General features: G+C 42.8%; 1 protein-coding gene across 1 annotated transcript in view; it reads right to left on the bottom strand.

Moving 5' to 3' along the window:
- ABCA1 (ATP binding cassette subfamily A member 1) overlaps window positions 1-13348 on the bottom strand; it is a 97389-nt gene that overhangs the window by 61692 nt on the left and 22349 nt on the right. Inside the window, exons 3-5 of the mRNA XM_075740859.1 lie at window positions 13142-13235; window positions 9915-10056; window positions 8905-9026 (exon numbers count right to left, since the gene is read on the bottom strand). Coding sequence (XP_075596974.1) covers window positions 8905-9026; window positions 9915-10056; window positions 13142-13235 — 358 coding nt within the window. The remainder of the gene's footprint in view (window positions 1-8904; window positions 9027-9914; window positions 10057-13141; window positions 13236-13348) is intronic.

Raw genomic sequence — 13348 nt, 5'->3', positions numbered from 1 at the left:
TCCTAAGGGCGACGATACACTGCTGTTTGCATAGGGATGCTCTCAGATCCTGCTTTGGTAGGGTGAGGAGCTCATCCTTCAGGTTGGTTCTTCTGGTCTGTGAATATACTAACCATTCCTTCCCTTCAGTACTGACATAACTTGCTGGCTCAAAATACACCTTGGAGTACTTGCAGCAATACTGGTGTCCACTGGGTTTTACATGGAGGACAGGAATAGTACTAGTAGACACAGAAAAGAGCAGTGCCTCTTGTTGTTTTAGGAACCTGGTCCTGTGTACTGGAGTCTCAAAGCAGTGCAGTTAACCTGAAGAAAATCGTGTGTGCTGCTGGAGAGGTCTTGAGCATTATTTATATGGATGGACTGGTAAATTTCTTTGCACTTTCTTCAGGTAGCAGCAAGAGATAACAAAAAAAATAAGGAAGTGACCAGGTAGGTGAAGACCCTTGTGGTCTTAAAGGGCTACTCCACTGTCTTGATTTCTGTTCTCTGGCTTTACAGCACACTTTTCCCCACCTGCTGGGGCAGTGGGCAAGTATGTGAACAGAGCAGGATAGTAACACAGCTGAGCAGGGATATCTGATGGCTGCTGACCATGTCTTCACACAGCTGTGCCTTTGCTATGAGGAGAGTTGTTGGGACAACTCACTTTCACGTCTGCATCTTGTCTGAAGTAGCAAAGCACTACTGTTCTGAAGTAGCATTTTGTTGTGTAGACAAAAGCTGCTGCTTTCCTAAGCAGCTGGTTGGCACAAGTCACAACAAGCACTCAGACTTGAGATATTGCTATCTTTGCAGCAAGCTGTCTTTGCCTCATCAGCAAATCCCCTTCTGGCATACATGTATGCTCAGCCTCAGATACGGTCCAGTTATGTTTCAGATGCACTTGCTAAAATAAATGGGAGAACTACAAGGAAACGACCTCCTGAGATGTAATACTTTATGCTTATAAGTTCTGGCTGTCTGTAGTTGTGCAAAACTTCTGCCAGTGTCAGCCACAAATGCATCTAAGGACTAACACAGGTAGAATTTGCCTCTAAAAACATACACTTAAAAGAAGAGAGAGGTTCAGGGAGAGGAAGAACATACAGGAAAGGGTCTTATTTAAAATTCCTTGAAAGGGTCTTTTATTGCACCATCCTTAAAATTAAAACTAAATTAGAAGCGGAAGGAAACTTTGGCTGTTTACAGAGGACGCGTGACGTAGATCAGCCTGAATCTCCTATACACATAGCTTAGTGCTGCCAGGTCAGCATAAAAAAAAGCTAGGGCAAGATCTTCAGCTAACAGATGAGCTACACCAGTTCTTAATCAGTTGAGGATCTCGTGCCAGAGAGGCATAAGCAATATGTAGTTTTAACAAACTCAGTTAAATTTTAACACTCAGTTAATACGTTAAAAGATGTATATTTTTTTTATTCTGTAGCTTTTGTATTTAATTTCAAAGGATTTTCCCAGAATTTTGGAAACAAAATATATGCAAAGTATAATACAAGCATAAAACCTGTAACCTCAATTAAAAAAAAATCTTAAGACACAATCATTACTTGGTAAAACAGCAACACTAAAAACTAGGATTAGATGTGAAGAATGGTGCAGTCTGTTGAAGCTGCAAAGAAATTTAGCAACAGGAGGTAGAATATGTTGTTTGATTTTAGCTAGGATCCTGGCATTAACACTCACTTATTTTATGATCAAAAATATTTAAATAGAACAGCATCTGTTTCCTATGAAAAAGGCTGCCTACAAAAATTGAACTCTCATGGATTTTTCAAAAAAATTAGTCGAGCAGTATTCTATCCTCTTGCCTAGGTGAAACAATATTTCAAAGCCATCACCTTTTATTGCATCCTGACTACATTGAAAACCACCACATCCTACTGTGTTTCAGAATGAGAGCTCCAGTTCCTTAGCAGCTGTTTGTTTATGTAGCTCACAGGAATGCTGTAAAAATTAGGTGGTAAGTGTTCATAATGCACACTGAAGTTGAAATGTATCATTACTAGAGAAAGCTCCAATGCTGAATATTAACTTGAGACATACAGGAGGACAGATCTGAACTAGGCACTCTGGTCTTAGTACCAATTAGGGGACAGAAGTGGACAAGGCTTTCTCCAACTGTGGCAATTTCATAACAGCCACTCTAATGAGAGCTCAGCTCCACGGAAATCCCCTGAGAAAGCTGAACTTTTCACCAGACAAATTTCCTAGGGGACTACTAACACCAAGCTCAACGTAAAGAGTCTGTTACACTCTGAACCAACTTCAGACTGTAGCTTAAATAAAACAAATGCTATCTTCCACAAAGCAGGGAATCAGATTCTGAGATTAGACATCACCAAGAACAAATCCAGACATTGTGTCAGTGTGGAAAACAGAAAATAGATGCAAACTGAGTTAACACTAAGCATTAAGTTTTCAGCAACATAATGCTGTTATTTACAAGCTCTACTGATAAGGTTGCACACAAAAAGAGGGATAGAATAGGATAGTGTGGAAAGTGCAATTGTTTACTTCACACTCTCCATTTTATTCACTGGTTCAAAATAAAAGTCAGCACTGACAGGCTGAAGAGTGTTAGGAGACTAAAACCACCCAGAACTTTTTAATACTGTCTGGCTTCTGCAGCACATGCCAGTATTACTTATACTGTGACAAGCACAGTAAGCAATTCTTGTTTTCTTTGTCATTGTATCTTTATCTAGACGAGTTAACAGGAAGATAAAGACCATGCCTCTAAGGTACAATTCTTTGGTATCTGTTGGAATAGCTGTGTTGCTAACTGTTGGCTCCCTGCATGCAGTCAAGCCATTAGCTGGCACCATCAGGTTAGCCGGTCTTAAAGTAACCAGATTGCCAGTCCGGCCCTTCACCAGTGCAAACCAATGCTCACAGGCTTGTGATTCTCCTCATGTGTTTTTAACAAAGGTCATACAGCCTTCTGTAATAGGATTCTCAGAAAAAGGATTCTCAAGCTCCTGTCACCTGTATAACAAAGACACTACAGCAAGGCCAGATTTAACGTAACACTGCATGGGGTTTTTTTTCAATTCTGCTTTCAAAGGAATTTCAGTCTTCCCCCTCCCACATCCATACACACCTAGAATCCAAGCTGGCATAATTCTAAACCTCTTACTTCAACAGCATCTCAAGGGAAGCATCAGAAGGTAAATTCAGACCAAACCCAGGCACCAAAGACCGGTTCTGCAGAATCAGAAGGCAGCAATGCACATTACACTGTATCTGTTTACCCATCTCAGCCTCTAAGCAAGTACTGTAATAACAACTCTGTTACAAAGAAGCCTCTGAAAGTTCGTTGACAGCCCCACGGGAAACAAGTATGATTGTCCTGGTAACAGATTTAATGCTGCAGCAGGCCTTTGTGCCTAAACCTCTACCAACATCATTTTATTACTTTAGTCTCATCTTTGGCTTCAAAATATTAAGGAAAGCAGAAGCAGACTACTGAAAGTGGTAACTGTGCAAATGTGTAATTCAGCAAACATCACACCACCTTGCTAATAAAAACTGCACAGCTAACTGCCCAACACACAAATTGGGACCCACACTGCCATAGGAAGTCGTCTCCACCTACGCCTCTCTTGACTGTCAGCCTCCCAGTTTCAGTTTAGGACAGAGAAAAATAACCGACCCATTGGATTCACACAGAGATTTTGTCTAGTACCTGTAGTAAAGGACTTAAAGTGCCCTTCCAAGAATGTTGTGGAAAGGTTTTTCCAGCAGATCTGCAATTGCCTGCACAACTTCCATTCACTTAAAAAAAGTCTAAGGACATTCAGGTCTGTGCCTGCTCAGAGACACAGTGATTTGAAGAAAAAATTAGTTAGGCAAATGTGTGAAAACTGCCACGTGTACCTGAATGTAACTGCCTGATCAACATGGCATACTACAAAACCCTTTGTGCAATCCAAGTAACCAGTATTGTTAGCTTGTTCCACTTGCTCTACCTGGACAGACTGCATGTGACCAGAGCAGAAATCACACTGGTTCTCATGCCATCCTGGGCTCCCCTTCCTGACTGTATGTTTTGGGCTGGGAGGCAAGCAGCAAGGAATGCCCTGGGGAGTTCTCCTGAGGGCTAATGCAAAGTAACCCAAAAACACAAAATAAAGCAGCCTTCCAGCTGCCCCTACGAGTCAAGATATCTCTACTGATACCACAGGGCAGTGTTTGTGGCAACATCTTCCCCGGCCTAAAGGAGCACAGTATCAGAGAAGCCAGTTGTATATTTACACACAACCATGCAGTGGCAGGAATGCCACCCTGCCACCGTTGGTGTCTGCGGGTGTTTCCAGGTCTGAAGGCCACCTGGACATGTGGTTTGTTAGTCTTCATTCTAGCCTGGCTGGTTTTTCCTAGGATCCTTCCCAAGGGAAGTCAGGGAGGAAAACAGCTTAATTAGGGAGAGGTGGGCAGGTATAAGAATCACTTTGAATGTTTAGCTTGAGGGTGTGGGGTCATTTTTTTTATGGAGAAGACACTGAGGAGGGAGTTTAGCTATCACCTTAATGCCATCTAGCAGATAATGTAGAACATCCTGTTTCCCTGACCACCCTGATAATCATACAGCAGGAGACATGCCACCAGAGAGCCTCTCCCAAGGCTGCTCTTCAGCCCAAGCCCTCCATCATCGTTCACCTGTTAAAATAAAAGGAGCACTATTGCAGCCTGTCTGGTCAGTGCCAAACTCCTTCACTGCCAACATCTATCTGTGCAGCAGAGTGCAACATCAGCAGAAGATGCCACCCAGCTGATGTTTTTCCTACACCACAAGCAATACTAATCCAGTAAACAACTGGGAAAGGCAGGGCACGTGTGGAATAATAGCCTAAGATCTGATGCAATTTCTTAGGCGATGTTTGTTTCCCTCTGCCTATTTCATTGCTCCATTTTTATTTAGTTGGGTTAGTTTCAAGAAAAATAGAAACATGCCCTTTGGGATCACTGGAAACTAAGAGCAATGAAGTAAATACCAGCTAGACTGGCTTATATGTGCAACTGTTAGCAACAACCAGAGAAGGTGGCTTTAATTTTACCTGTTGATTTATTACCCTGTGGCACTGCAGAACAAAGTGTATGGGAGCCCTGTAGAGAGAAGGAAGAAATAAAGAAAGTGTGCCTCAGAGCCAACAGCAAGCTGTATCTCCACCTTTCAAGCAGGAAGAAAGCTTATTTCTTGCAAACACTTTATCCTCTGATAAAATGGCATTGAGGTCAGTTACAAATCCAGTGCCTGCAAGCAGTGAGCCAAATCTACTGCAGATGGCAATCCCAGCAGTCATGTCATGCTCTTGGAAGTGCCGTCACCAAGGTCTTTGACTCTTTGTTCTGTTTTGCACCCTACCTTATCATGAGTGTTGAAGACCTTGGTGACATTGCTGGACACAGATGTAACAAGAGCTGGGAAGGAGAGGGCACCTGGCACTTGCTGGCAAAATTGATTACGTTAGGTACGTGTGTGCCCGCACGTAGATTTCAGTGCTCAGGGCTTGGTGAAAGCGGCCATAGAACAGCAGCACTCACACAGCATGACAGCTGCCAGCGCTGAACTCCCTCACACCACCAGTTAGTACCTCATCCTGGCCAGAAAAGATGCTACATGAAACAAGGGTGGCCAGTTCCCTACTGATAACACCTTCCTCTCTCTGCCAGAGAGCTGTTCTGGAGCTCAGAGACACAGAGAACAGGAGCCACTCAAACTCCTGGACAAACAGCCCTGTTTGAAGGGATTATCTTCCATCTCATCAAGCGACTGAGATACAAAGCCTGTTGGCATGAGCACACGGCACTGCCTGAACAAAATCTTAGTGTCCTACCTTGCCTTTAACCAAGACACTGACTTGCAGGCACCTGCGTAAGGACTCAGCCATCTTAAGCAAGTCTCCCGTCCCCAGGGTTCAGCACATGCCTAACGTCAAATCAGACAACACTAACAGTCACACCTTGAACATTAGTTTGTGAGGGTTGTTTTAAAGAAGCTTGAAGTGAAAGGACTTTGGCTTCAGATGTTTGAAGCTGTTTAGAGAGCATCTGCTCTGCATGACTGGCATTAGAACAATATCTATACCACAGGTCTAGTTTGTATGCTAGAAATAGAAAAATCACCTCCCAAAGCCTGTTTCAAAGCCATCAGGCAGCAGTGGGAAGCATGTGTGGAAGCAGGACATCACATCAGTGTGAGAGAGGATAAGGGAGGTACAGAAACTCCAGCAGAGCCCACATGACCCAGAAGGGAGCACACAGTCACCCCCACTGGGGAAACATGAGCTGCAAAGCTGCATCTGTCTGCACCACTGATTCACAAGGCTTCAGATCCAGGCCAGAGCTGGAACAGAGGAAGTATTATAAGTGTTTCCAATTATTAGCTCATCAAGTAACTAACCCTCCTGCTAATTGGGGAATGCATGTATATAAAGGCAGTGCTTTTGTGTTTGGAGGTGTGCTTATACCTGATATTCACTCCTACTGTCTTCTTAGGTCCCCAGTCACTGGACAAAATGCCCCAGAGGAAAGGATTTAAGCATCTCACACCTCATTGTCAACAACAGCTTGACCTTCAGCTGTACCTCCCTTCCTTGCAGAGGGATCTAAGCACTGATAAGCATAAATACACAAGTAGTTGTAAGAGTAGAGGATGATCTCTTACACGTGCTGTCAGAGAATGAATCAGGCAGCCAAGAGGCAGGCAGCAGGGACCCCCAAGTTGGAGGCTTTCTAAATAAGCATATCATGATAAGGACAAACAGGCTTTGTTCCCTACAAGCCCTACCAACAATAGGAAGTCTGTCATTCTAATGACAGAGACACTTGATTTCTTATTACATATTTGAAATATTTTTATAGAAACATGATCTTTGATGACTGGTCTAAGGCTTATTTTTGCAGTCAGTCTGCTAGTCTTTACAGTATAGAGAAACATAAGTCTTCTGACTCTCCACTTGTACAATACTCCCTATGTGAAATGGTTCTTGGAATCACTCCTCCCCTTAAACCTTCCCAGCAACAACAGCTTCATCTTATGGCTTTGGTAGTTTTCTTGTAAATGTCCATGTCTTATGTTCACTGCATGTTTCAATACAAAACACCACAATCTACTCTCTTTGGAAGAGTTAACTTGCAGATACTACTGTGTAAAGTGTAAAACCCAGTAACAACAACATCCACCATTCTAAAGGAGAGGGCTTGTTCCCACAAGACCACCAAATCAAACCAAGGGTTTGAAGAGCTCTGCTAAAAACAGTATTAAATCTGTCCTCATTTTGGCTGTGTTCATTGTGTGTCCACCTCTGCCCAAAGGGTTCACCCTGTATCCTCTCCCATGTAAAACTGCTGCAGATTAAGGTAAAGCACTTACCAGTCCCCAGAGTAGAAAGAGGGGAGCCTGGCAACATGGATATTGAGCCCAGCAAGGAAGAGTGTCCCTTATACATAAGGACAACTGTAAACTAATGCTGAAAGAAAGTCAGTAGATCGCAGTAACACCTGCAGATCTGATCACATCAGGATTCTGCACAGCCCTGAAGGGGAGAAAGGAGGGCTATGTATCCAAGACAAATCTCTTGCACAGTTCATGTTTGTACATACAGCCAGCACACATCTGTCAATTTGTCACTAAAAATACAGATTATTTTAAAGTGACCTGCAATGTACTGAGCAACACAGGAAAGCATGCAAAAACATCTCTGATTTTAAAGTGTGCTCAGGACATCAGACATGAAACTATTCACATCAAGTCAGGTCAGATATTTTTCTTCCTGGAGCTTGCCTGAACCACTCAAATGGAAAGCTAAGAAAAACCACAACTGTAAAACCAGGGACTACTTTCACAAAACACTAAAATTCCACCCACAAAGAGTTCCACGTGCCTGGATTGAGGCTGTAGGTGAAGACACACAATGGCTGTGTTCCCTGCTCTATTTCCCTGCTGTATTTCTTTCTAAACCATTACTTTCCATCACTTCCAATAGAAGCATGCAGCACTAACACAGCAACCAAGAGAAATAATCTTTCAGAGAAGAGTACCCCAAAAAACTCTTAGCAAGTTGCCATGTGAGAGACACCTAGCAATAATGAGAAGCCTGCCAATTTTCTGAGACCAGGCAGAGCTGTTCCATGTCCCAGCTCTGCTGCAAGCCTTCCATGTGATCTCACACTAGTCACTTACTCATCTGCATGGGACAGGAAGGCACATCAGACCTTCCCGCATAAGCTAAAAATGGAAGGATTCTCAGTTTTCAGGGCAAACAGAGCTGTGTGAACCCCCAAGATAAAGTATTTTCTTTTGGACCCTACTATTCAAAATTCTGCCAGACAAAAAGCAGAGGATGAAGTATCCTACACCAAACATTCGCACAGGGAAAAAAAAAAAAAAAAAAGGGAAATGGGGTCTTCACTGTCAGATAATAATCAGCTTTGAGTTTGTAAACTGGAGGCCAAGGAGGCTTCTCCTCATCTGCATCCTTCCAGCACACTTCCCTTCAGAGCTCAGGGGACAGAGCACTAAATTGTAGCCATATTGCATTCACTGCTCCACTGACAAAATAGCAAAATAACTAGTGCTTTCCAAAAACACACACTACTTAGACTCGTTTGAGAAAGTCAGCATTTTAATTGACTTCAGTGGGCTGAGAGTTGTAATTTCACATCCAAAACAGCTGCTATTCTTGGAATTACAGACCATCCCCTTTCTTTTCACCGAAGAGCAAAGAAAGCTCTGATGCAGAAGAGGCTTAAGGTACTTTCACAGGATTGGAAAGGGTTTGATGAGCTGTAAATTATAACCGTGCACTTTCTTCCCATTATGGTACATTTCAGAAATTTACACACACACAGAATTAGACAGACCAGAAATGCCAGATGTAGGAGGCTCTACCATGCCATTACCTGAGCCAGACGAGTTTCCCAACTTGCGCAGTTTTCCCAGGACCTTCTGGACATCCTTTATACTCGTGTCCTGTTGGCTGTACAAGAGTAACCTCTTGGCATCTGAGAACAGGCGGGAAACACTGGTGATGGGAAAACACAAAAAACAACCAGCAGTCATCAGCTCTGTGAGCCAGCATCCACAGATACAGTTTTACATCCCAATTCCAAACTTTAGTCACTTTCAGTTATGCCACTGCCCTCTCCAGTACAGCGATCCCTTTCTTCAGCGACTACCCCAAGACAATACAAGAAGCCTAATAAAAGATGGCTGCTAATGCAAGGTCAAACAAAGTTACACTGGGATCCTCTGCACATTTGAAAGCGGTTATTTAAGACTGGGATGCAAAGGGCTTCTTGCTGTCTGTAAACTGCTTGCTATTAGAAGATTTAAGTATGTACTTGCACCTTTCTAATGCTTCTCCAGGTTGCAGACACATTTTACTCTGCATTAAGCCTAACTGGCCTGGAGTATGAATGCAGCAAGCAGGGCGGGTATAACGAAGCTGGCTATAAATTGAGCTTTCTGCAACACATTAACCAGTAATAAATCAAACAAATGTCAGCAGTATCCCCTAAACCTACTCTTCAACTGCCTCTCACTCTACACTGTCCATCTCAGAAGTTCATTAACCATGAAAAGAGGGTCCCTGAAAAAAAGAGCTTACGCCTTGCCTTTCTATGGGCCACATTCTGAGCAACCAATAAAAGAATGTACTCAATCCTCGCCCAGGCAGAGCTTTTCATTCACCACAAGCTTCAACTGCTTGGCCTCAAGGATACTGCACCCCTACTAGCATTCTGCTGGCCCCTCTGAACTTGGTAACTGGACAGCTTGGTACTTTAGTGGCAGCAGAAACAGCAAACCCTTCGATAGCGTAGCGTTACCCAGCTAGCTGGCAACTTCCAAATATCCCTTTTCCACATGTTCCCCCAAGAACAGAGATGAGGAAAAAAGCAGGCAGACTCACATGGAGGCATTGAAGTTTCCAACAATACCAGGGGATTCCCCAGGAGTTGGGTAGCGGAAACAAGGGTTGTTGGCATTGCAGATGATCCCCTGTATCCATGGCAAGGTTCCTGCTGAAGGCATGGCTTTGTTTGGGAAGTGACCTATAACAGAAGTACAAGAGTTAGGAGACAGAAACACAAGCTAGAAGCCACTGCTGTACAGCATTACATCTGGAGGACAATGCTAATCCTGCACTGGTTACTGCCCCAAATTGCTTGTGAGAGCAGAACAGCCAACATTAAGAAAAGGTGAGCTCATCTTAGGTTCTCCACATAGCTCTGGCCTCCTCCACTTATAAAGTACACATTGTTAAGTCTGTAGGTGAACCTCTTTGCTACTCTCATCTTTGCACCATTGTGTGACTTCAGTCACACAGGGGTACTAGCTCCCTACCTCCACAGCTGTGATGGAGATACCAAACACCCAGGAGGAAGAGAGGTTAAAGCTGCTGAATTACAGCAAGGCTGGTTAATGTAGGTGGCTGAAGAAAGACTGGGAGTTTATCAGCCCTCCCCAGAGAAAGCCAGGGACTCTGTTCAGGAGAAAGGTGAAGGAACCGAAGCTTCATTGTTTCTAGTACCCAGGGAACTGTTTGTTCCCAGTTCTCTTTTTAAAATAGAAAAGCTATTTACCTGAGCTGTCTGGCTTTTGTTTCATTTTGCTTTTTTGTTCTTCTTGGCAGAGGTGCTTGGAGGGTGGGGGGGAAGAGGAAAAATGCTAAGACTTTCATATTCTTTCCCTAAAACTTCAGAGAAGCACCTTCTCTCTCCTCCATGCCTTTTATTTTACATGGCTAAGAACTCAAAGAAACTATTAAAAGCAGTATGAAAAGAGGAAAAGAGCACAAGAATTCATGATAACATTTTTACATAGTGATGCATGTAAAAGCAGTTTCTCAAAGAGTGAAGCACGAATGAGCTAGTTTTAAGTCAGCTGAGTTACACAGAAAACACAGTGTAACAGCACACTGTTTTCAGTGACACTGCTGCAAACACCTAGGTTTTCAGTAGATATTAATTTTTTGTCAGATTCCCCCACCACCACCAAATAAAGTGCATTTTGAATACCTTAAAGGGTCACAAAATTAGAAAAGAAAGTCAAGCTCTACAAGACTGGAGTCAGCAACCTTTCTCAATAGCAATCTAAGATGTCTTCTCTGGCTGGTCTGGTGAAAGCCATATAACTATCACTTAAGAGCAAGCAAAATTTTCTCCCATGTTTTCAGAAAAAGGTTCCTTACACTAGGCCAAGCTGCTAGTAAAAAACCCTGACTGGAAAGTCTGATCACAGAAACAGCCCAATCCTTGGTGGTTCTCCTTTTCCTCAAACAGGAAGACAGAACTGAAAATCTCATCTGTTTGTTGAAAAAACTGTACCATTAAAATACTGAGGCTATCTGGAGGCTAAAAAGCACTTGCATGTAGCTCTGTTACTGCTATCAGGCATTACCTGCAAGTCATTTCATAACAGCATACAGCACTGCCACTACAGATAACAATCCTGTTTCCCTCAAGGCATCCACAGGGTTCCCAGAGTTCACCATAAACTCAAGGTTTCTTTCTTTCTATCTCTGTTCACAGTTCAGCAAAACATGTTCCACTATACAACACATCCATATGTGTCAGCATATGAGGCAACGTTCAATGAAACCAATCCAGACTTAAATAATACAGTTACCTGTCCTCAGAAGCTTTTAGAAAAATGGAGAGAAATTAACCATAGAAAGTGAATTAAAAAGTTACCAGATGCTCTACACTTTACAATGCCCAATGACAACACAGGGAGAAGGCAGGCAAAACATCAGTTAACATAAATGGGAAGGAGAAAGGGCAGCAGGTGAAAGACCCAAAACTGCTTGTGACACCAGGGTGCCAGAGCAAAGAATTTACAAGGCTAATGACAACAAGCTCAGCCTAAACAACTCTATGAAAAGGCAGCTTTTGCTAGGTTTGAGTTTATGAACAGCACTGCCAGAGCTGGGACAAGTTATCATTGAGGCTGCTAGTTATTTATACCAGCTGAGTAAACCAATTATTGCTTCTTTTCAGCTTCACATCCATTTTGCAGGTATCTCTCCTAATGCCACTGTAACACTCAGTCAGAACAGGCAATTCAGGCATTATGCAGTAAAGGATGAGATTTAATTTAAGGAAACTTCAATTATCCTGCCAAGCACTACAGAAAGTGAGCTAGGCTGTACACGGGACTAGCAGCGTCTGAAGTGCAATGGGAAACTGCACACAGGAACGCTTCAGCTTTGAAAGGATCCTTGCTAGCTTGAAAGCCCAGCAAGCAGCATAAAGTGCCCCAGACACTGCAAAGAACCACAGAGTAAGTACTGTAAGACCTAGTTCTTCACCCATTTTAAGAACAAAACACTTCAGAGTGTCATCCAGAATTGTGTTGTGCTGACCCTCAACCCTTACCTCGCAGTAATCAGGTAAAGGAAAGACAAACAAAGAGCTCTTCCACAGTCAGCTAATTGCAGTATGAGGCTGTCACCAATCATAGCAAGATGAAGAATGTTGCTAATAAACAAGTCATGCTTCCTAAATCAAAAGGCAACCAACACAAAGGCCTAAAGATTGTCATTTGCAGAGCAAGAATAAGCTTCCTTTGAAAGAAAAGTAGAAATGTGCCCATTTAGGATGTAAAGATAAAAGTAGAAAGGTTTTCCCCAACAAATGTATGACTGCTGAATGAACCTACTGAATATAGAGCCAACAGTCTGTGGTTAGAAAGAATGGAACTGCTTTTGTGCTCTTTAATATGATACATTAACCCACATTACTGCCTGAAAATGAGATTGCATTCTTGCAGATCTGAACACTGCTTTCTTTTTATGCTAAGTCATATACAGATCAGGAATGAGAAATAAGACTTGGGTTCTGTGTGAGTTTGGCAGACTTGTCACACTTCCATAGCAAGTTCTCAGCTAATACATTATAAATACAAAAACTGAAAAACAGCAAGAAAAATGGCAGCAATGTACAGTCCTGGAGCAACATTAACATGTCAGAACACACTACAGTTCCCAAGGGGGAAGGAAAGGAGCCATTAAAACTTCCCTGAAGATTTCTGAGTGAAGTATGCAACTACTGTCCCTGCATCTTGCCAGCTGCATTATTATCTTCTAACCACGAAACAACAACCATTCTGGGTGCAGCTGTTGTGTTTGGTACTTACATTCATGCTGCTCGTAGGGCGGATATGAAAGTCTTACAGAGATCAGGATGAAGAAGATAAACAGAGGCCAGGCAACTTCGATCAGCAGCTGGAACTGAAAACAATAAAGACAAAGTATTAAGACATCATATTCAAAATACAGAACAGAACAGAGGTTCCAGTACGTGTAAACCAGGACAGTTTTGCAAGCTCTGCCTCACTGTGCTT

Source organism: Balearica regulorum, chromosome Z (genome assembly GCF_011004875.1).
Source record: "Balearica regulorum gibbericeps isolate bBalReg1 chromosome Z, bBalReg1.pri, whole genome shotgun sequence".
NCBI classification, from domain to species: Eukaryota; Metazoa; Chordata; class Aves; order Gruiformes; family Gruidae; genus Balearica; species Balearica regulorum.
The sequence above is the reverse complement of the archived record's forward strand: the minus strand, read 5'-3'. Positions and strand labels throughout refer to the sequence as shown.